General features: G+C 44.8%; 1 protein-coding gene across 10 annotated transcripts in view; it reads left to right on the forward strand.

Annotated features, from left to right (window-relative positions):
- LOC118214040 (syntaxin-binding protein 5-like) overlaps nucleotides 1–24,887 on the forward strand; it is a 99,520-nt gene that overhangs the window by 67,145 nt on the left and 7,488 nt on the right. The window contains exons 14-25 of one of the 10 annotated variants that reach the window (XM_035393443.1): nucleotides 43–83; nucleotides 582–796; nucleotides 1,013–1,179; nucleotides 1,463–1,588; nucleotides 2,268–2,419; nucleotides 3,777–3,848; nucleotides 5,025–5,090; nucleotides 10,060–10,164; nucleotides 16,139–16,321; nucleotides 21,393–21,491; nucleotides 22,792–23,031; nucleotides 23,474–23,837. In XM_035393443.1, the coding sequence (XP_035249334.1) occupies nucleotides 43–83; nucleotides 582–796; nucleotides 1,013–1,179; nucleotides 1,463–1,588; nucleotides 2,268–2,419; nucleotides 3,777–3,848; nucleotides 5,025–5,090; nucleotides 10,060–10,164; nucleotides 16,139–16,321; nucleotides 21,393–21,491; nucleotides 22,792–23,031; nucleotides 23,474–23,837 (1,830 nt within the window). The remainder of the gene's footprint in view (nucleotides 1–42; nucleotides 84–581; nucleotides 797–1,012; nucleotides 1,180–1,462; nucleotides 1,589–2,267; nucleotides 2,420–3,776; nucleotides 3,849–5,024; nucleotides 5,091–10,059; nucleotides 10,165–16,138; nucleotides 16,322–21,392; nucleotides 21,492–22,791; nucleotides 23,032–23,473; nucleotides 23,838–24,887) is intronic. The other 9 variants (XM_035393445.1, XM_035393446.1, XM_035393444.1 and 6 more) reach the window with 9 other exon arrangements.

Here is a 24,887-nt window from a genome sequence, read left to right on the forward strand (position 1 = left end):
TTTGAGAATGTCCTGTCTGATTTTCCTCTGGTCTCCTTTCAGCCATGCAGATGGTTCCATAAAGTTTTGGGATGCTACTGCCAGTAAGTACACATGGCCATGTTCAGCTAGTCATGTAGACATTGTAGCATTAGTACCAGTTACTGTATGTATTTAGCATAAGCAATGCTAATCATACCTGGTCGTTTGCTACCTCCTGGCCATACACATCCTACACAGGCCAGTATCTTACTAATTTAAAATATACATATTAAATAGAAGTAGACTGTGATCTTAGCCTCTAAACCTAGAGGTGTGTAGATCACTGGAAAGGTAAAGCATACAAAGTCATTCTACTAATGAGGGTAATATGGTGAAATGTTTGAATGTGTAGCCTCATGTGAACTGAAATGCTTTGTGCCGTTCTCGTCCCAGGGGTACAGAATAGGTCTAGTTTGCCTCAGATTCCCATCACTGGACTGTGGTGATCACTGGGTCATCTTCCCAGAACTGGATGTACAAAGGGCCCTGTGCAGATTCCCATGATCATTCCAACACTGGGTCTGCGTATCCTCCCCTCCCCCCTCCCCCCATCCTGTCAGTCACCCTGCAGATGCTGTACAAGCTGAAGAGCTCAAAGGTGTTTGAGAAGCAGAAGGCGGGGGAGGGGCGTGGGGCGGAGCTTGTGGAGGAGGACCCGTTCGCCGTTCAGATGGTCAAGTGGTGCCCGCAGAGCCGGCTCTTCTGCGTGGTGGGAATCTCCGCCCACGTCATCCTGTACCGCTTCAGCCGGCACGACGCCACCACGGAGATCACGGTGAGCGACAGTCATACCAAGGGCAGCCAGAGAGAGGCGCTGTGGAGTCCAATATAAGATCTGAGTAACTACAGAAACCTGCAGGCTCCATGACTCTAAGGTCTAACGTGTGGCTCTTAGCATACCTGTGTCTTACTTCTGATTCTCTCTGTGTATCTGCATCACACCTCTGTGTCTGTAACCTGTTCGTCACCTGAGCGTATGTTCTCTGCGCAGTCTCTGGAGGTGCGGCTGCAGTGTGAGGTAGAGGATGTCCTCTCCCCATCAGAGACAGAGGCAACCCCCACCCCCTCAGACCCGAGCCCGCACTCGCCCCAACCCCCCCCAGCCAGCCCAAACAACACCCCGCCCGAGGTCCTCCGAGACAGCGTCCCCTGCCTCAGGTCAGTTACAAGTGAGGAGAAAATATGTCTGTAGTTTTCATGCCTGGTTAAAGTGCATCTCATTGGCTGTAATGTGAGCACAGCCTATTCTCTCTGAGCACCCATATCTGCCTGTGGGACTCCACCTCTGTGGCTCACTGGGTCCCTCCCTCCATCTCTCTCTCACTCTCTCTTTCTCTCTCTGTCCCCTCTCTCTCTCTCCCTTCCCCCCCTCTCTCTCTCTCTCTTTCCCTCCCTCCCTCTCCCTCGTTCTCTCCTCCTTCTCTCCCTCCCTGCCTCTCAGGGTGAAGAACAGGCCAGTGAGGATGCCCCCAGGGTACCAGGCAGAGCTGGTGGTGCAGCTGCTTTGGGTGGACGGGGAGCCTCCCCAGCAGATCACCAGCCTGGACCTCAACTCAGCCTACGGCCTGTGAGTCCCTTATCTCTCCCCCTTTCACTTTCCCTCTCTCAATCCGTCCGTCTTCTATTTGTCTGAACATTTACCTTTGGGCAAAGCCCTTTAATACAGTACTGTAGATATACATTCAGGATTTAATATATGGAGAAAATTACATTTTAACATATAATGTACAACCAGACTCATTCCTTTGTTTCCAAGTATTTTTTTTCCCATCTAATCTGTTTCATACCTCTATATCTTAACCACTAATTAATGAAACATGATTTAGCAAGGGCATTATTTATGCGGAGGAAGTAGTGGGTTACAAACCTCCCAAAATGACAGAACAGGCCAAATAACCCCTCCTCAATAAAAAGCATGACGATGAGAAAAATGATTTCATATAATAAAGATGAGGATGTCATGTTGTGACTAGGATATACTGATCAGTAATCTGAAGTATTGGCCCATTAGAATTCAGCAGAAATGATCACCCCATATTCAATCTATAGCTATGTCCTTGATTTACAGGGTATAAAATGTAAAGAAAGATAGATTGCAAAGAATTTCTCATTAAGTTCAGTGAGGCTTCATTAAATGTATGCACTGTTTCAAGGTCATATATGACGAGATTCTTGTGGTGCTGGGTCTGCCTAGGACCTGTTCAGGGGCATATTTCTATAGCCATGGAATTACATGTGCTTTTCAGGATGGCTCTGGGTAACTGTAATGGATTGGCAGTGGTTGATTACCTGCAGAAGAGCATCATCCTGTGCATGAGCACGCTGGAACTGTACGGCTCCAGCGATCCCTACCAGCGTCTCACACGCTCCCCCCGCAGGAACCGGCAGCTCACTGCAGGTATGGAGGGCAGAGACGCTCGCTGCGCACGCGGATGCACACACACGCATGTGCACGCACACTCACGTGCTGCATGGTACTCGCTGAACTCCACGGTGACATGGTGCTGCATGGTGTTTCCGTCTGTTTCTGTCTACTCTCCGTTAGTCTCGCTCGAGCGCTTCTCCACCTGAGAGGTGAGGCCACTGCTCAGATAGAGCCCTCCTTCCTGCTGAGTTGGGCTGGTGGAGGGCTTCTGCACCACTCCTGTTCCTCCACCCACTTCTGCACCAAACAGCACGCTATTCTAGAGTCAGGAACAACCGCACGATCACAGAGGGAAAATAAATGCAAAATGCTGCAGTTATGGCAGTTATTTTCCAGGAGAGCTGAATCATTTCGCTCTCCAACGACAGGAGTCAATGTTATCCTGTAGTGAAGCCACCAGTCATCCGTCTCTGCCACAGAGACATGCATAAACATTTAGAAAATTGCTGCATAATCTTGTCGGTACTCTGCTCACCACCAGCCTAGTGCTCCTGAGGTGCTGCTAGCAGAAGCAGCTATCTGCTTTATATAACTTGGTGCATCTGCAGGGGAGAGGTGGATGACATTTAGCAGGGCACAGTGTATGCATCATAAAACAAGTTAAGCATTGACTCGTGAAAAGGAAAGGAAAACAAAATTCTCAGTTTCAATAAAAACATTTTTTTAATACACTGTTAGTTCATGGGCTGCCATTATTCATGTAGTTAGCATAAAGATTTTATAGCGATTATTTTCACATGTTCCTTTGAGAGCTACTGAGTCTACTGAATATTCACTGTAGTGTTACTAAAGTTGTATGAAAAGATCAAATGTATACTTTATCTTTGTTCCACACTAAGGGGTAATCATGAGGTTTATCTGTAGTGGTTGGATTCACTGAAGTTTGTGCCCATTGTCTTAAGTGTACTGTCTTTGTCACTACACAGCCAAATGAAACATTTTTACAGGACGTTATACCAAATTTGTATCAAAAAATAACATTATCAACATTTTAAGGAAATTCCTGTATGTTCAGACCTTCAATTGAATTATCGAATCGTGTTGCCATTTTTATATGAATCTAAAATATCTTTGCTTAGATTTTTGAATTCATTTGTTATAAGTACATCAGTGTCCTTTGGCTGTGCAGGCATGTAAGCACTGAATGCGTGAACGCCATAGGGAATGTGAATCTATGCTAATGTGGATGTGGGACCTGATCTGCTCTCTCTCCTCCCTGCCACTAGTGGGTGCTGGTTTGGGGTCACTCTCCTTGTTCTTCTCTCTCCCTCCTCCCCACATATCTCTGCTGACTCTGGCTGCTGGTGTTCTGGCATGGTCTCTCTGGCAGACAGCATTTGCATGCGTGGCCTGTCTAACTTTTATTCAGATTCAAAGAAACGGATCCGTACCTCCTACCAGAGTAAGTTCGGCCTCTCGTAGGGCCGGGGGGAGGGGGGTGGGGATTCGGGTGGGACAAGGCGGGGCAACACTGAAAGGAACTTTCTTTATATGGTACTCTTTAATCAGTCAGACTTGATCAAACTATTTTTATTTGGTTTTATATTCTCTGTGTATGTCCTTCTTTTCCATCTGCACATGTGGTGATTATTAATATTTATACCACGGCTTTGTTGAATCCTCAATTCTGATTTATTTACCAGGTAGCCGTGGTATAAGTGGTATTAAGTACAGTGAGTGAGTCTGTTATTTCAAAGGCCTTACAGGATGCACATCACCCTGTTGGTACTTATTTAAAACAATTGATTGCTCACTATACATTAACCCTTACATATACATATACATATACACATTAAAGAGCCACCTGAAACATAACATGTTTGGGAAGTATGTTATGTGTTTGAAATATGAAACGTGACAAGTTTACAGAGAATTGCATTTTTGATGCAGGTTTAATCATGGTATTATTCTGTGTTCTTTGATAGGCTATTCAAAAGGGATAAGAATTAAATTTTGCCTCACCGAAATTTTGAAAATCACCCAAAACCTCCTGTTTCTATCTGTGTGATTTTGTGTGATTAAATACTTTTTTGGTTGTTTAATTCATGTTTTTCTTTTCATGTTCCTACGTCCTCTAAATTTCTACCTCAAATATCACGAAAACCTTCACACACTCTGTTCTAGAGTATAAGGGAGTATAGGACCATTAAACACATTGTCCAGGGATCGTTCACCTGTTAATCTAGTTAAGTTATCAAGTTAAATTCTTTCCTGGGACCCCTCTGTGTTTCTGCAGCATCAGAACACAGTCTAGATCAGTACTAGGCAGCCCTCTTCTCACAAAGGTATCTCCGAATCATTACTTACTTCAGTCACCTGAATGTAAACATGGAACCAGAGTTTCCAAGGAGCTGTAGAATCTTTGAAAATATCTACAAAAAGGCCCCAAAATTTATAGCTTTGTAGACTATACTCAGATGCTGCTGCAAACAAACAGACTGCAGTGTCTCACAGAATCCTGCCTGTGAGGTTGAACAGCACTGTTTGAAACTGAACATGCTCTTCTGTCCTTCCTTCCTCTTCTTCTCCTATCATTGACTGCTGGCACACACTGCTCACGGCTGATTGGACATGTCAGGCCTTACGGAACTCTCAGACAGCCAGGTTGCCCTGGATATGGAGAGGAGCAGGTCACCAACCTCAGGTAGGCCTTGTAGTGACCGGTGTCTCCGTGTTTGATATCGTGGTAGCATTGCGAGCGACACATGGTCATGGACCGTGCATGGATGTTGGACATTCAGTTATCGTAACTGAAACAAGGAGCCTGGTCTGGCTGATTGGCCTTGCCACTTCATTATGTGTTCTTATGCTCTAATATTTTTATGTTATGGGTGTCACTGTTCACAGTCATTAAAATCAATTGTGAGTCTGCTATAAACTATCATTCTGTCCCTCTGTAGGGTTGCCAGGTATGTGGCCAGATATTCACTTAACCTTATGATACAATGAGGGATTTCTCATCAGGTAGAAGACATTGTCCTTTCCAAACAAGTTTATTAGCTATATTTTTTTTGAGAGAGAGCTGCGTTTTCCATATCTGAACACAAAACAGTTTGAACATTTGGACAAACGTGTGCATCGTGGGAAATGGCACATATTAACAACTAATTTTGAATGTGCTTGACGTGCCAGAGATTGATGGGTCGGCCAAATTGCCTGCAGGGGGTTTCAGTGCCTTGTATTTCAGCCTGCAGACAGACCCACTGATCCATGCCCTGTGCATCGATCTCTGGCATTCCATTAAGAGGAAATCCAAATTCACGTTGCCCTCAGCAGCAATGATAACATCCAGATGTGTTTTTTTTTGCTGCAGATGGGTACAGTAGAATGTTTGCAGGTTGGGATATTTCAGTTGTGTGGTCATGGTATGTTCATGAATTGAAATGTGTGGTGCTGTTTGAGTGTAGGTTAATATGGGTTTTTTGTTACAGTGTTGCTCTTCAGTCTGTTGCTCTTTTCACATGAATGGTCTTCACAGCTTCTGTGTATCTGGCCTCTCCTCCCTTCACTGGTCTGGTCTGCTGACTGTACTGCCCCCTGCTGGTGCGATGAGCTCCCCGCAGCGCTTCTGACAGCCTCTTTTGGCCTACCTCTGACACACACTAAAGTACCCTGGCTCCCCAACCCTCACTATCTTCTGCTATCTGCCCTTTTGTTTTTGAGTCTGAGTCTGCTGTTGTCATAGTAATAGTATATAAGCACGGTGATCCTATTTAATTATCTAAAGTGATAATGATAGTTGTTGGTTGATGGGCTGCAGTTACTGATTATGAGTGTCCCTGCTGTGCCTTCTCTGTGGCACTGCTGTTCTCCACTCTGCTGTTCCCCGGTAATGTAATGTCTCCTTCAGAAAGAGAAGCAAAAAGTGAAAGAAATACAAAAAACAAAGGAGAGAAGGGGATGGGGTAGAAACAGATTTGTAGTGACAGCGGAGGTCAATAACATGCCATTCAGTCCTGGTGAGGGGCATTCTGGTGGCTGGGACAGACAGCAGGGAGCCTTCTCAGATTCAAAAGGTCAGAGTCGGAACTTTATGGACGGTCCCTGCGGGTGTGGCTGGTGCTTTATAGACGCTCCCTGCAGGTACAGTCAGGGAGGACAGAGGAGAGGTAGCAGGGGGTCGGTACTGGCACCGTGGCAGTGACCGATCTCAAACGCACTGTGACACACACCCGCCGGGCTCACCTGGCTCCCTTTGTACAGGTACTGCCGGGTGCAGGCCACTGCTGTGCTCTACTGAAGCCTTTGCCCGCTACTTTCAGGCCCTTTGTTCTGGAGGATTGAACCCAGGCTTGGGTCACTGTTGAGTACAGCTTTATCTCCATGGGCGGCAGGGCATTCTCTCCAGAAACAGGCCTGATATTGACAAATCAGCCCTTTTAGAGCATGCGGACACTGAAGGAGGAGGAGGAGGAGGGCGAGGGTGAGACAGAGAGGTCCTGTAGGGGAATCTGTTTTCAGGTTGGATGTAGTAAGAGAGAAGACCTGTAGGGGAATCTGTGGGCTGTGGTTAGATGGAACTCCAGCTGCAGGCACTGTTAGCCTCCATTAAAGAAAACCTGGGACCATGCAGAGAGAATGAGAGGCATTGAGTGCTGTTTGTAAAGAATGAGAGGGCACATTTCTGTATTTTTTTAAGTAGTGTGATACGTCAACTATGATATTAGCGTTTGCGCATGTGTGCTTGTGTTTTAGTTTGAGAGTGACTGTGTGTGTGTTTGTGTGCATGTTTTCTTTATCAGTACTCTCACACCATGATGGGTACGTTCAGACACTACATCTCACTAATTTCTATGCAGAGCCCATGGGCGGTAGCCTGTGCTGTCCCCACACCCTCGTGTGATAATCTCAGCCTGTCAGTGGCATTCAGAGCCACATTAATGAGGCGCAATGAGCTTTAGGAAGGTGGCTGACTGCACCTCGCCGTCTGCCGCCCTGCTGTGTGCGTCTGTCTGGCGGTCCTCTTCCCGGTGAACGGACTGAAAGAGAGAGAGAGAGGGCTTGTTGTCTGCATGCACTGAAGCAGAAAGTGATTTCAAGAGACTGCTTTGCGGGAAGCTAGTCAACATTTCAGCTGGTAGGGTGGGAGTGTAGCTGTTCGGAAGACCTCTGTGTGTCTTAGAGGAGAAAAAGGAAGTGATGTTTGAGAGTCCCAACAGCCCTTAAACACTTCTGGCTGCCTCACGTGCATGGTTTCACATCAGCGGTTCATTCAGGCTAATCTGCGCTGTCTCTCTTATGGTCTGGAGCTTATGGGAGAGGAGATGAAGGAGGGTCTAGAACGAGGCCTGTCTGCTATTAATATTTAATATGAGGAAAAATTGTTCTTGTGGCTGTTTGAGACGGAGTAATGCTGGGGTATTAATAATGGATGTGTTCAGGTTTTATAGACCTGCACTGAGTGAGGCATGGTCTGCTGCAGATCCACACAGGCCTGCACAAAACACACACTCACATCCAGTCACATCCTTATACTGTACATACTCTCTCTCACACACACACACTCACACTCACATTCAGTCACATCCATACACTGTACACTCTCTCTCTCTCACACACACACACACACACCCATTTATATAACTCACTTATGCATAACCCTCATATAACTCACTTATACATAACCCTCATATAACTCAGTTACACATAACCCTCATATAACTCACTTATACATGACCCTCATATAACTCACTTATACATAACCCTCATATAACACACTTATACATTAGCCTCATATAACTCACTTATACATGACCCTCATATAACTCATTTATACATAACCCTCATATAACTCACTTATACATGACCCTCATATAACTCACTTATACATAACCCTCCTATAACTCACTTATACATAACCCTCATATAACTCACTTATACATAACCCTCATATAACTCAGTTACACATAACCCTCATACAACTCACTTATACATGACCCTCATATAACTCACTTATACATAACCCTCATATAACTCACTTATACATAACCCTCATATAACTCACTTATACATGACCCTCATATAACTCGTTTATACATAACCCTCATATAACTCACTTATACATAACCCTCATATAACTCACTTATACATGACCCTCATATAACTCACTTATACATGACCCTCATATAACTCACTTATACATAACCCTCATATAACTCACTTATACATTAGCCTCATATAACTCACTTATACATTAGCCTCATATAACTCACTTATACATAACCCTCATATAACTCACTTATACATAACCCTCATATAACTCACTTATACATAACCCTCATATAACTCACTTATACATTAGCCTCATATAACTCACTTATACATTAGCCTCCTATAGCTCACTTATACATAACCCTCATATAACTCACTTATACATAACCCTCCTATAACTCACTTATACATAACCCTCATATAACTCACTTATACATTAGCCTCATATAACTCACTTATACATAACCCTCATATAACTTGCTTCAGGCTCCCCATACAGCACACCTGTCTCTGCCGAGCTTTGGTTGACCAGCCATCTCCCCTTCGACACTCTATTCTCACCACTCAGGGAAATGCATGTTTCTGTCAGTCCTCTGTGATTGTTTCAGATTGGCCTCTGCTTTTTTCTGCTGGGGTGAATTGGTGCTGACCCTGATTTTTTATTTAATTTTTTTATTTATTTAATTTTACTGGGACAGTGGGCAGCTTGTCTGAGAATTAACTATCAAGCTCAATTTAATCTGTTGTCCCTGGGCAGGCAGATGGAAAAGATAGTGTACATAGAATGTACCTGTTAAAGGACAGACAAACGTTCATTCATTTTGGTCTTTGCTAGGTGTGCGCTACACTGTCATGTGATCATATTACTTGTAGTGTGTTTAGAGTAGCAGGAATAGAACCAGGGAAAGGAAACCGAGTTGATGCTAATGAATATGTGCTGTTCTGCTCTCTGTACAGAAACAGAATCTCTGACAGGTGTTCATTCAAGACACCAGGGGTAAAAGCAGGAGCCTTCTTGTGTTTATGAATTGTTTAAGAGTAAAATCCTTCTCACATCTGAAGATGCAGTTTGAGAGTGAGGTTCGTGAGATAAACAGAAAAGCCTCTTTGGTCCAATCAGGAAACTGGGCTAGAGTATCATAGGTCCAGATGGAATTGTCGCCACGGAAACCTTAGCATTTGATATGGATGTCAATCTGAAGCAGGCTGTGTACCCTAAGCTTCTCATAACCTTTTTTTTTTTTTTGAAAAAGCCTGTTAATTACTTTATGTCCTTGCTCTCACACTGATCCTGCTGTACTCAACAGACCTGGGTCAAAGGTCATAATATTTCAGGTACTCAAACTCTTCAGATGTTGGTATAATTCGAAGGGGCTCTTGCAGATGCCTGAACATTTTCAACAATGCTGTTAACTGAAACATCACAGTATGCAAGTAAAATTTTATTAAAAATTTTATTTGTAATTTTATTAAAATCTGTGAACATTACTTTTTTTTCAAAATAAATATCTCTTTAGAAATTTACTGGAATTGTAATGGTTTCTAAAAGGTTGAAGTATTTTTTGGATAACTGTTTGGTCCTGTCTGGTGTTTTTATTTATTTATTTATATTTTTGTGTCAGTTCCATACCAATCCTCCCTCCACCCTGAGCCCCGCCCCCTCCCTGACCCAGCAGCTGGTCTGAGGCCCTCCCACTACAACCCCGTGTATTACTTGCTAGACAATGGTAAGCATGATGTCATCAATGCCAGATGCTCACATGTCATAAGCATCCTGGGCCTGTCACGTACATGCAGAGATCTTCAGCCTTGCTTCCAGAACCTTCACCACTCCCATATCCCTCCATCGCTGCACCTTTGTGAGAATGGTGTGTGTTAGCTTAGCCCTGGTCCGTTGTGAGAGAGTGTGTGTGTGTGTGTGTGTGTGTGGCTGCCTGTGCATGTGCGCTTGTGTGTGCCTGTGTCTTTGTCTGTGTGTTTATTCAGCCACGGTTGATTGTCAGAAGGGTGTGCCTGTTTGCTTAGCCTGGTCAGTCCAGGGACTTGTGAAGCTGCTCTGCTGCTATCATAATGTGCTCCTGGTGGATTCGTCATGCAGTGTATTTTTTAAAAGGAAATGGCTCGCCATTCATTTTATCTAACCGAGTGAGGGTTATTTTTTCCACTCTCAAACCCCATTCATTTTTAATAGCCATATGTGCATGGCAGTCTTTGTTTTGCTTGAGTCTGTCCATTTCTAATCTCAGAGGAAATGTTAGCAATTGAGTTCATTTTGGAAATAACTGCTTTCATAATGTATTCTGCATCATGCAGTGCTTCTAAAGACTGGAATAACTCATATCCCCTCAAGTTATCCCAGTGAAATTAAAAACAGATTGGTTTGAGATTTTACAGGAGTGTGTGCAACTGCCGCTTAGTCACATTAGGGAAGAATGAATGTACCCCAGTTGAGTATGCACTGAAAAAAGCTATCCATCTCTCTCCTCCTCTCTCTCTCTCTCTCTCTCTCTCTCTCTCTCTCTCTCTCTCTCTCTCTCTCTCTGTCTGTCTCTCTCTCACACACAATCAGACACACGCTCATGTGCACACACACATTCACACACAGACACACACACACACACACACACACACACACACACATTCACGTACATTCACACTCGCGACCTCACCCTCTATTGGTTGTAATGTGGGCACAGCCTATCCTATCTGAGCAACCATATCTGCTTGTGAGACTCCACTATCCACTCTCTCCCTCCCTCCCTTTCCCTTTCTCTCCCCTTCTCTCTGTCTCTCTCTTCCTTTCTCTCTGTTCCTCCCCCCCCCTGTCTCCCTCTCTGTCAAACACACGCACACACACGCACACACACACACGCCCTCACCTCACTATCATTCGCTCACTCGACCTCTCCCTCGGATATTCACATATGATCACATGCTCACACTCTGCATTCACACGCTCACGCCGGATGGCTCTGTCATTACCTGAAGTGTGTCCTGAGATTGCCTTGATGACTGCCCCCGCCCCGATCCCCCCTCCCACAAATGCATCCTGCTGAAGCTCTCTTCTGTCCCTCCATTTATATGACTCCAGCAGCATCCGCTCAGCACCGAGCGGAGAATGGCCTCATCTCATTAACAGCTCTGACTCAATAGACTGCATCTGAAAGACATGCTGCATTGATCCACGATTCAATTACGAGTGTTTACAATGTGAATGTCCGTACACCTTATACAGGGGACACTCTTTATATGGACACCTTTCATTTATTTATCTTGCAAGGATGCCTGCAACAGAAGCCGAATATGTCTTTTGTCTGCATTTCTTTGAGAAATAAATTCAAAAGCAGAACATTGGAAATCAAGGTCTTTTACAAAATGGTTTAATGACTTCCAAATAATGGAATTCTGCAGTTGATAGAATTTAACCCGAGCATATCTTTAACTGGGCTGTGAAACAGAAGCTTTTTATTTAGAATGGACTGAGCCTTTTTCACGGAAATGTATTTTTTTGTGAATTCACAGAAGTCTGCTGCCCTTTGAGATTTTCGCAGCAACAGCAGGTATAATAGCATCATTAACTGTTAGGATTTATTTTTTCCCCTAACATCAGTCATGTTTAAAAATGTCAAAATACCTTGACAATTCTTTTCAATTGATTAGCCAGCTAATCCCTGACCCTATGTAGCCTGTGATCAAATAGAAGCAGTGAACTGGCAAGCCTCTCTGTGAAACACCAGCATAGATGTTACAGTCTGCACTCTGATTCCTCTTTCCAGGCATTTTATTGGTTCTGCAGTCCTGGCAGACTTCTCCTGGGTCTACTGCATAGATTCTTGACAGTTGTACACCAATGAGGGCCTAACTTCAAAAGCAGGACGTTTAGGGAGAAAGTGCGCATCCACGGCTGCTTGTGATGAAAACTTGAAATGCACACCCCATCAGTAAATCTGTGCAGGACTTGGGTTTGACTTGTGGTGCAGCCAGCACACCCTTCAGACCCCAAAATCCTGTTCCTCCTCTTATGTACCACAGAGAACTTCCAATGCATTATCCCCCCAAATTCGATTTCCCTTTGCAGTTTGTGTGCAATGAAAAATGCATGCAAAAAAACTCTTGTTTCATCTTTTTTTTTCATTTTCTCTTAAAATCAAGCATTATTTGTTTGTTGTTTTTGCTTCTGTTCATTTTGTGCCTTTTCTCTGGGAGCTCTGACTTATTCATGGATTGCAATGTCCAATCCCAAGGCCGAAGACATATGTGGTCAGTTCCTGTTTTCCTCAGTGATGAGACAGACATTGTCCTGTAGACATCTGGATTGTCTGTAAAGTCTTTGAGTGGAATCTACTAAGTCTGAATGCTGTGCGTTGTTAGAGCACTATCCTGTCTGTGAGAATACGCACTGCATGTGGAGTTGGGCCTCCTCCTCTTTCAGCTGGTTTCCAGGGTTTCTGATTGGTGATTGGGTTCTAACATTCACCGAGAACAGTCTTTACCCATTTGCAAAGTTGAAAATGCATTTTGTACTTTTTTCATGATATTTATGTTTTTTTTTCCTTGCCTAGAGACAGCCAACAATGTTGCCTGACATGGTAATATTGAGCCACATATCAAATCTAATTTTAAAGATGCTTTTTGGATTTTTGGCACTTGCTCTTTCACATTTGGCATTCAAGTTCCCATGCATGTGTTATGAAATGTGAATACTTTGCGGGATTGGTGCACCTGACACCACCAGTGGAAAATAGCATATAAAGGAGCAATTTCAGAATACAAACACATTGAATCCACATTCCTACAAAAATGTCAGCATGAGAAGTTATCAAATATGTCATTTTAATATGAAAAAAAAATTACAGATTGCCACTTTAATAATGAACTGTTTTCTTTCCTAAACTGACAGAAAGATAAACCTGCCCACAGATTTTAAGTCTCATTTTGGTACTGTCAGCAAAAGCCTACAGTTCTTAATTTCCTCTTATTTATGTGTTCTCCTGTCAATTTATGATCTTTGCCCACAGAAACTTTCTGCACATAAAAGTGTGTTCCTTCTGTCTCTATCTCATTCAACTCTGTCGGCATCTCTCTGTCATGCAGTTCTTTTTAAACTTTTTTCTGTTCATTTAATCTTATATACATATTTTATTTGACATTTAAAAAAATATTTTCAAGGATTTCTGCTATCTCATGGCTATAAATAGCGAAGAAAATGATCCCATTCGTAATTGGACCATTCAGATTTCATCAGTGCATTGTAATTGGTCCATGCAAGACTTCTTCACTCTTGTGATTGGACTCTTCTAGAGCACATTAGAGCACACATTGTATCATCTCTTTTGGCACTTTCTGTCCTCTCTGGGGCTCTTAACCTGAAACATCTTCAGTCATAGTACAGTCCAACATTGTGTAATTTATAAACGTGGTTCAAAACGATTTTATATATTGAAAATGAAGTGGATGGTGTAGATAGACTGGTTTGCTTGGTAGCAGGTTGAGCTGTGTGTCAGGGTATGTTTTGAATGTGCCTGAGAGCTGGCTGGGATGATCAAATGTGCATTGATCTCTTCATACAGCCAGGTCTGTATAAGGAGCCCCAGGAGCCTTGCACCTGAATTTTTATTCTCAGGACTAAACTGGCTATTCCACAATATAGAGAATATAGGCTGTTTTCTCAGGCTGTGGCAGTAGACCTGAAAGCAGAGCCTGCTGTAAGTATGAGATTAGGGCATTGCATTTGCTTACACATGCTCTCCCTCACATTACAATGACACGGCTTTAGAAATTATTCCTGCTTTACTCATTTAATCATAACTCTGCAGACGTGTGTGTGTGCGCACACATTTGTGCGCTTTTTAATGTTATATAGCCTACTTTTACACAGAAAAGTAAGTGCTTTTTTAGAACCATGGATGGTTCTCATGAGTGTTTCTCTGAAATCTAATGTTACTGTATCTGTGACTGTGTTTCTATTAATGTTTTCTCCAATCAATATTAATTTGTCAGCAGTTGCTGCAATCTATATTAGCTCAGTTAAATTGATTGGACTTGGCCAAAGAAAGCACCTCTAGACAGGATCTCAGCAAAAATGTGGCTTAAATTCCCCAAAGAGGAAAACAAAAATTTAACTATAAGCACAAACAATGAGCTCCATGGCAATCCCACTGGACTCTCACATTTTGCACTTATATAACCTGGGAGTTACAAGATAGAACAGAACAGAACAGTGCTAACACAGTACTGTAAGTCAGGTAATGAAACACATCAGACTTCACCATAGAAACCGTTCTAATCTCAAGTCTGCTGCTCCAGTGTAAAGTCTCTGTTCCTGTGAGCTTCAAAGATCTCGCAGGAGGAACAGCTGAGAAACCACAGCTCCTCATCAACATCCGCCCTTCAAACATACTGTCTGTATTTGACAGGTAGAGATGCAGGCCTGAAATTGTGCAAAAGGCTGCTCTGTGGAACGGGACATATTAACAAACAGATGGGGAACGAACCTGGATGTGCAGACACAAAATGTACATGTGCCAATATGAGATTCTTTAAGCCCAATTAACAGTATAACAACCCCCCCCCCCCCCCCCAAACACTCATCAGTCTTATTACTTCTTATTACTGCAAATGCACTGTGACCAGATGAATGCTATAGCTTCTGTAGAGCCTTCCGGAATGTGTCTTTGACTGCATTACCCTGTGGCCTGTAGGCCTGCAGACAGCCTGTCTGTACAGATGCAGGGTTCCTCTGCTTCCTCATTTGTACTAACACTGGGTCAGAAATACATGACAGGTAACACCCTAACTTCCTGAAACCCCGAGTCCTGCATATTGATTATCCTCCGGTAAAATAATGTGTCCGGTACAAGCTTGTTTTTAGGTCAGAGGACCCTGGGTTATCAGTACTCCCATATTGCTCCTGAAAATGTCTTTAATGCCATGCGGTTCCCTGCAGAACAGTCTGACAGCCTACAGGCCTGCCGGCTCTTCTGAAGGCTGCCCAAAGTCCTGCTTTTTATGAGAGGGATGGATTTAATACTGTGAATGAACCCGGCACCAACAGAGCACCAGTACAGAGCTGCAGAAGCATTGCTGGCTCTAAGGGGCATTTCTGTTTATTTCAGTTACATGTAGAGCACACACACACACACACACACGATAGGAGTGATTGATTAAAAAGACTTCCCGGTGCTGTTCTATTCCTCTGCTGAACTGTTATTTATTTTCATTGGTCTGAGAGTAATTATATTAGACATTCACTTTCCCATTCAAAAGACCGGAAACTCCCGTATAAACATGTTGCATTTTTGTATGGTATTTTTCTCTGGATTTAACTGACTGTGCTGCTGCCCAGACCTGCTGTTGAACGCATTTCTCTCCTGCCTGCTGTCTCGCATATTCATATCATCTTATGTTTCTTTTCTGGTACAAATAAAGCAAGCTGCATCACTCCATCTGATTGGTCTCTCCTCTGTCTCTTCCCCTCCACCCCCTCTTGCAGCATTGTTCTGATTGGTCTCTCCTCTGTATCTTCTCTCCGCCCTCTCATGTAACACTTGTTCTGATTGGTGGTGCTTCCTCTGTATCTTCCCTCACTCCCTTACTGTCCTGCCCTTCCTGCTGAAATCATTTCCACTCCTAGACAACTCACTGGTGTTGTTTGTTTGTTCATTTTTATTTGTGTTTGCTAACACTGTGCCGTTATTACAGATCATGTAAACGGACACTGCACGAGCCCCACCTCCCAGTCCTGTGTTGCCGGGAAACCGCGTGCCCCCCCCATTCCCGAGGGGCCGAGGCTGGGGGGCCGACGGGGGCCTAGCCGACCCCCTTTCCGGAAGGCCCAGTCTGCCGCTTGCATGGAGATCTCTTTGCCTGTTTCCCACACGGAAGGTGTGTGCCTGACCTCCTCCCCTCCTTGTCCTCCTCACACATAAAAATTGGTGACATGTTTTTAGCATATTGAATTTATTTAGCAATTATTTAGCAAAGACAGAGATGGAGATAGGAGCCTATCAGCATCCTTGTTGATATAAATGGGAAAACATTGTGTTCCCTCAATCACCAATTTTTATATTTTACCCTTTATGCAGGAAAATGTAGCAGTTTCTGTGATTTCAAGGATGAAAATATTACATAACTGAAAAATGCAGAAGATACAAATGCTAAATGCAGTTTGTATTTGAAACTTGAAATGACAGAAACTACTGTGTTTTTCTGATTTCTGTTTGAATCAACACTGATATAAATGTGGAGCTGCACTGTTGGACTGATCCCAGCTTTCTACTAATCTACAGACTAATTCAGTCAACTTTCATGTATTCCTATTGGATCTTTTGGGCTGATAGGTTATTACATCACATAACAAAAATATATTCCCTTGACAAGTTTCTAAAAAGCTTCCAAGTTTAAATAAACTTTTAGTTAGCTGTATTTCCCATATTTTTCTAACAAATGCCAGTGAACTTTCCAAGGATTCAGACTGGGGATTTAACCAACACAAACTAACACTAACTCATGTTTAGACTAACATTCACCCTTCATGATGACACCAACCAGACCTGGGTCAAATACATGTGTGACATGCTTTAACGCTTTAGATACTGGTAATAGGTTAAAAAACTAAATAAAACAAAAACATTATGCAAAATATACAAAAGAAAAGAAGCTGAATATTGCTGAAAACGGGTACATTTTTCGCTGGTGTATAGAGGGTTAAAGCATTTAAAATAATGATTTGAGCCAGGCTCAGCTCTCACCCTGCTAGTGCTGGTAACCCCCCACCCCCCCACCCCCCCCACCCCCCCCGCAGATATGTATGACCACCCTGTCCACTTCCACTACTTTGTAAGGGAAGAGTCTCATCTACCTGGGCCCGGGCAGTGGTCTGGATGCAGTTTGCATTCATTTGTCCTGATATTTCAACCTATCAAACACCAATATATTCAGGTGTCTTTTTTCTTTCACAAACACAGCTTGGCGAGTTATTTTTTTATGACTGATGAAGCTGTGTATGTAAAGCAAAATAGTAACACTTAACAGAGTGTCTGCCTGACTGAAAAAGCATTATCATAATGGTGCCCAGTAAAATGGTCCGTGTTAAATCAAGAGAGTACACTGAACTCCAGAGAACATTCAGTCCTGTCCGAATAGAATTGACACAGAATGTTTTACTGTGCATCACCCTGTCATGTCCCAGTTGTCCGAGTTTGGATTCATGGTTCATCTTTGCTGTCTGTGGCAGCAACTCAGTCTATTAGGATTACATGCAAGATGCACAGCTGCTGATGAGGGGAGCCACTCTGGTCCGTCACTGGCTGATTTCACGTTTTACACGTAAAAACACTTTTAACCCTGTTTTTTTTATTTAACTGCAGTGCCACTGTGCCTAACCTTGTGTGACTAATTCAAGCAAATATTTTCAGGTTGTCAATGGCTTTTCATTGTTTACCCAACATTTTATGTTTTCGTATTTGTTATTGTGGGCCTTTGAATGGCTGAAATGGCTAAGTCATTGACAGCACGTGGTAGCTCTGCCCACTGAACATTGTGTAAATTCACGCATGGTCCTCTATATTGGGAGTGGTACTGTCCTATAATAATGTATGGCAAATTTTGGTTGTGCAAGCAGAAGGCAGCTAAACCTCATGAAGAATTCTGTAGTCTGCACATCCAATGAGTCGTGCTATGACCCTGTGAATGTTGTTTATTTTTAATGTAAGATGCTTTACAGAAACTTTTGTGAAAGAAAATAGCAAATACAACCACATATAACATAACATAACGTAAGAGGAGAACAGGCCATTCAGCCCAACACTGCTTGTCTATTCCTACCACTAAACTGTACTTAATGTTTAGTGTACCTAAAAGCTAGATAATATCTAACACTGTATCAAGCCAGGCCTTGAATACCCCCAGTGTTTCTGCCTCCACTACATGTCCAGGCAAGCTATTCCACGCATTGACCACTCTCTGTGTGAAAAAATATTTCCTAATGTGAGGTGATAGAACCATATGGATAATTCCACGATTTTGGTGCAAAAATACAACTGAAGTTCTGAAGGAATTGGCCATTGATGATCACTGGTTTTTTATCACATTCCATAACGCTGTCTAGTGCTTGCAGCTACTTCAGGGTGGCAGTGTTGGGTAGTGGAGGGGTTGCCTCGCTTGCCAAGCTCTGAATGCAGAAGTATCTGAGTGACGTTCAAAGGTTTGTTGGCTGCTCCGTCCTCAGTCAGTGCAGATAAGCACGGGGGGGGCTGATGAAAAATCTGCCAAAGTTACTCTTTAAAGGTGATTCTGTGAGGATTAATGACTTCTAGGAGATCTGCATCTCCTCCCAGCTGGAAGCTCAGAGTTTGGGACGGAACAGTGCTGAATTAGCTAGTTTTGGGGGGAGACGGCCATTTTAACCCCCTGTATATGAAACTCTTTGAGGCTTCACTCCACTGTGGGACTGGACATTAAAGCACAGAGCACTACAGGATGCTAATAAGCCAGCAGCACAACTGTGCTCCACACTGAGGCCAGGTAGTTCAGCCCAGTTACTCAACACTGATTTATTCAGCTAAAGAGGTGATCAGATCAGCACCCACCTTTGCTTAGGTACACAGTAAAATGTACAGTTCAGCAATTCAGCTATAATAATGTTAATTCAACTCTTAACAGATAACATTTGGTCCCACGTTCCGGAGTGGGACTAAATGGTATCTGTTCAGAGAGGAATTAACACTGTTAAAGTTGAATTAACGCTGCACATTTTACTGTGTACAGCTCCTGGAGTGAAGGAAAGCATTGCCACAGCCTTTCGGAACCCTCCTGTCACCTACATGATCTCAGACCTGAAACAAACCCAGTGCATCAGGAGGAGGTTTGTTGCCTGTGCTTTGACAAAGACCTTGGGCGAAACACGTCAGCATAGACGCCATTGCATTTAAATTAAGTTATGAATAAAACATGGTTGCTGTAAACGGTGCTGTCGAACCTCTTCTTCATTCATTCACTGCAAAGCAACCTTCTTTGAACCTTTTTTTCCTCTCAAGATTAAGCATTTTATTTGGCTCAAACCTAAGGATTTAAATGTAAAGAATGTTCTTGATTGTGCTGCCATGCGTGTTCACAAAAGCAGTGCCTCTGCTGGTAAGGTTGCCAGGTCTTTCTTCAGCATCTCTCTACACGTCATCGCCCAATTATGCCAAACCCTTTTAGTTTAACATCATTAGAAGGGCCAAAAATTTGCACTCCAAACACCAGCGTGGAGGGGGGCTGGGAGATGTGCCAGTGTGGAAGAGCACTGGGAGATGTGCCAGGTCTTGTGATGGGTGGCTTGTTTGCCAATCCAGTCATTAGTTTATTATTTTGATGCCATTTAGTTTAAAATGGGGAGAAGGCAGGCTGATGACAGAATGGATTATTAACGTCCGCTAAACCCAGTAAGCTGCAGTACTTATCCAAAGATCAGGCCAAAATGGGAGCCGAACATGCAGAATGGAACTGCAACTGACTGCTACCCACAATGCAGTTTTGCCTCACATACCATAGGGAATCAATCAAATGGGTTATGTGTTTAGTTTCCATGTAAAATTAAAGTCCCTAAGCTAGTGTGTGTTCTTTTTGGAGAATTTTTTTTAAGTGTCTCTAGTTTGGCCACTGTTTATGCAGGAACAATCAATCATTCTAAACTAGGAACTGACTGTAAAACTTGAGATCTGCAGGGCATCCATTCACACAAAATCTCAAGCATTGCCTGCAGCTGAGAAGCAAAAGGATAAAGCAGAGATGAAAGACCTGAAATGCCTTTTTAAAGGGTGCGTGTGATCGTTGTTAAATCCTGAAATGCACTGAAATGGCTGAAATGCATGAAAAGTAAATGAAAATGTAAATGAAAAGTAAAGGCGTCCATGGCAGCGTCTGTGGCACTTCTGGTCTAGCCTGGCCATTGTCTATTTCATATCTTTGGTGCCCCCTGCAGGCTGCTCTGACATTCATGCTCTTAATTAACTTTTAATTATTGCAGTACCCTGCCACAGCAGGGTCACTGTGATGATTAAAGGTTAATTAAGAGCAGGAGCTTCAGCATGCTGATAATGAGACACACTGTGGGGAAGTGAACCAGCCAGAAGAAGGGCAAATGATACAAACGGTGTAAACAACAACAGTCTGTCCCAACATGCACCTGGAGGCAGCTTTCTTTCTTTAGCCAATGCAACTGTGTCACTGCAGTATGCATACACCACACAGGCTAATTATGAGATGCTTTGCATTGTGGCTCTCAAAATTGAATAGGTTCGGATGGTGCACACGTTTAGCATCCACTTAAAAAAGTGGCAGTGTAATTGCGGCAGCCCCGAACCCCCCCAGCCCCCACACTCCTCCCTACTAACAAGTCTGTGAACTTACACATAAAATAAGCTGATCAGGTCATCTACAGCACTGTACACACTTTAAAAATAGGTTTTCAAATTCAATGAAAACTTGTGATGCCTGAGCAGTAATATATCGTAAAGCACATTAAGGACACGTTCTGAATTTGTTACTTTGTGTTCCTGTTTATTTCCCTGCTTGTTGGTGCATCCGGCTGATCCAGCATCAGCGGCGTTGTGTTCAGGCTTTTTTGTGTTAGGTCAGGGTGGAAGGAGTGGCCAGGAAAGGGGAGTGTCTTTCTAAGGCTCCAAAAACTCTGAAGTTACACCCTTCCTTCCCTTACCTGGAATATAGAGCATGTACAGGGGAAAGAAATATGGAAGAAGTGTTGTTCAGCAGTCACTCCAGATGAGTAAAATGGAAGTAGAATGAAGTATGGAGGACCCTTCTTCAGAGAGAGCTGGGCTGGGCCTAACTCTGCTTTCCGACCTGAGACATATCTTTCTCTTTTCCCCCTCTGTGATCGTTTGGCACTGTCTGTCTGTCTGTGGTTGGGGCTGGCGTGGGGGTGGGGCATTTGGCGGGTGGCGCTGTGTAGGTTATGCTTCCCGGCGGGCAATGCTGCAGCAGTTACACGGAGTCAGTATGTACTCTCACGATGAGCACCACGTCACCGTGTACGCCTGGAACGAGAAAGGTAAGCGCACCGGCCGCTGGGCGCGGCGCGTTCGCGGTCTCGTCCCGGTCCGTCCACCGCGGTTTGCCGCCCGTCCCGTCCCGTCCCGTCCCCCCTCCGTCTGATGCTGTCCAGGTGGTCACGCTCGCTCGCGCTCATCTGTACGTCCGCCGTCCGTTTCTTGCTCGGCTGAGCGACGCGTTTGTCTCCGGCCATGTTCATCCTGCGCGCGCTTTGCACAGTCGACGTGCGCTTCCATGTTTGGCTGCACAGTCGTGCACATTTATCCCTGTTGTTCGCTGTTCATCATTTGTTTGCATTTATTACAGGGTGCATTGTGCAATGCCTGCATAAAACCGATTTCAATTTCAATTTAGTACCCAAGGTTTCAACTGAATTTGTGCCTGTGAAGGGTTTTTGATATGGGACTATGACATGCCTACCTGTGCTTAGTAGAGACATGTGCTTGTGTTATGCTGTGTGTCTGCAGTTAGGCAGCTGGGTTTCTGGATTGCTGTTAAAGAGGGGAAGGGAAGCTTTCGCATTAAGCCTTACTGAGCCGTCGCCATGGTGAAAATCATCAGTCTCTCCCCGGCAATATGCCGTTCCCTGCTTCCTACCTCTGCTTGCAGTGGTCTCAGCTTAATCACTGGCATCAGTCACGTCACCTGACAGTCAAAAGTTTATTAATCAGCATTTTAGGGAGCTTAAATGTGTTATACATGCTGTGTGTGTGCGTGTGCGTGTGTGTGCGTGTGCGTGTGTGTGCGTGCATGTGCGTGTGTGTGTGTGTGTGTGTGTGTGTGCGTGTGTTCGTGTGTTCATGTGCGTGCGTGTGTGTGTGTGTGTGTGTGTGCGTGTGTGTGTGCGTGCATGTGTGCATGTGTGCATGTGTTCGTGTGTTCATGTGCGTGCGTGTGTGTGTGTGTGTGTGTGTGCGTGCATGTGCGTGTGTGTGTGCGTGCATGTGTGCGTGTGTGTGCGTGTGTTTGTGTGTTCATGTGCGTGCATGTGTGCGTGCGTGTGTGTGTGTGTGTGTGTGTGCGTGTGTTCGTGTGTTCATGTGCGTGCGTGTGTGTGTGTGTGTGCGTGTGTCTGTGCGGCCATGTGCGTGTGTGCCTTGTTTCTTTTTCTTTGCATCGTTGCCTACGCTTGCCACATTCAGACTTTCCAGTGTCTCTGTTTTTATTTGGGGGAATCACAGCCATTTCCAGAGTAGCATAGCCGTGGTGTGAAAGTGCAGGCCGCGCCCGTAGCTAAAGCACGTCTAACCCAGTGTGTCTCCCTCCCGCTCGGGGCCGCTTACCGGCGCCCCCTGCAGAGAGCCGCGAGAACTCCTTCAGCCGCTCGCGGAGCTCCAGTGTCTCCAGCATCGACCGCGAGACCAAGGAGGCCGTGACCACGCTGCACTTCATGGAGTCCTACGCCCACAAGACGGACGCCGCGCCCACCCCCTGCCTGTGGGTGGGCACCAGCCTGGGCGTCGCCCTCGTCCTTGCCCTGTCTGTCCCTGCCCAGGAGGAGGAACGATTGGAGGAGCCTGTCACCGTGACACCCAGCGGTGAGCCCCACCCAACACACTCACCCAAACGATCGCACTATCTATTAGAGCCAAGCCCCAATGACCACTCCATACCAGTCTAGAAGAGGCAAGCCCCAGTGATCTATGAGTAACAAGGTGTTGATCTTCAGATGAAACAGACATGAAACTTCAGTTGTGACTGTATGTCCTTGTTGCCTTCACTGGGGTTTATCACGTGAAGCATGTAGACACACACTCCCTTTCCCTTACAGCTAAATATTCCACATCATATTGCTTATTAAACTATGTTGTAGCATACACTGTGTTCCATATACAGATGTTTGTTAAACATGATTGTCAAATATGACTCTACCTGTCTCCTAGGTTCTCTCACGGAAGAGAGACCAGAGGTCTGATATCTGTCTTTATATGCTAATGCTAACTCCTATAATATCCCTCTGCTCACTCCTTGGTTTTCCAGGCATAGTGCTGATGCTAAAGGGGTCCGTGTTGATGTTTGGCTCATTGGACTGTGGGGGTGCTCTGATCCCTGACCCGTACGAGGTGTGGATGGACCCGCATGCCCCAGAGGACCCCGACAGGCCCCGAAAGCGCAAGCTGGTGACTGCGTCGCCCGGCTCGTCCCAGGACATGGCCGGAGAGGGCCACCTGGCGGTGGTGTGCTCGGAGCGGCAGGCCAAGGTCTTCCTCATGCCGGCGCAGACCTGCCTGTTTGTCCACAACATCACCGAGTCGTCCTTCGTCCTGCGGGCCGACGTGGTGTCCGTCTGCAGCAGCGTCGGCCTGGCCTGCTTCTGCGCCAACGGGCACATCATGATGCTCAGGTACTGACCCTACCCTACTGACACCTGCTGATGCCCACTGACCCTACTACCTCTACTAATCCCTACTGACCCTTACTGACCCTACCAACTGCTACTAATCCCTACTGTCCCTTACTGACCCTACCAACCGCTACTGATTCCTACTGACACTTACTGACCCTACCAACCGCTACTGATTCCTACTGACTCTTACTGACCCTACCAACTGCTACTAATCCCTACTAACCCTTACTGACCCTACCAACCGCTACTGATTCCTACTGACTCTTACTGACCCTACCAACCGCTACTGATTCCTACTGACCCTTACTGACCCTACCAACTGCTACTAATCCCTACTAACCCTTACTGACCCTACCAACCGCTACTGATTCCTACTGACTCTTACTGACCCTACCAACCGCTACTGATTCCTACTGACCCTTACTGACCCTACCAACTGCTACTAATCCCTTCTGACCCTTACTGACCCTACCAACCGCTACTGATTCCTACTGACTCTTACTGACCCTACCAACCGCTACTGATTCCTACTGACACTTACTGACCCTACCAACCGCTACTGATTCCTACTGACTCTTACTGACCCTACCAACTGCTACTGATTCCTACTGACCCTTACTGACCCTACCAACTGCTACTAATCCCTTCTGACCCTTACTGACCCTACCAACCGCTACTGATTCCTACTGACCCTTACTGACCCTACCAACTGCTACTGATTCCTACTGATCCTTACTGACCCTAGCAACTGCTACTAACCCTTACTGAACCTACCAACCCCTACTGGTGCCTACTGATCCTACCAACCAATACTGATCCCTAGTGACCCTCACTGAAACTACAGTCCCCTAGTGTCTCCTACTGATCCCTAGTGTCTGCTGCTGACCCTTACTGACAATACTGGCCCTACAGACCAAGCCCTGCCTGGCCTGCTACTATGCCAACAGCCATGGCATGAGGATCAGGTACTGACCCCAACCGGACCTCTGTCACACCAGTGTCCCAGACACTCTGTGCTGTGTTATATTTTTACAGGGTGCTATGTTA

Source organism: Anguilla anguilla, chromosome 15, assembly GCF_013347855.1.
Source record: "Anguilla anguilla isolate fAngAng1 chromosome 15, fAngAng1.pri, whole genome shotgun sequence".
Classification (NCBI taxonomy): Eukaryota; Metazoa; Chordata; class Actinopteri; order Anguilliformes; family Anguillidae; genus Anguilla; species Anguilla anguilla.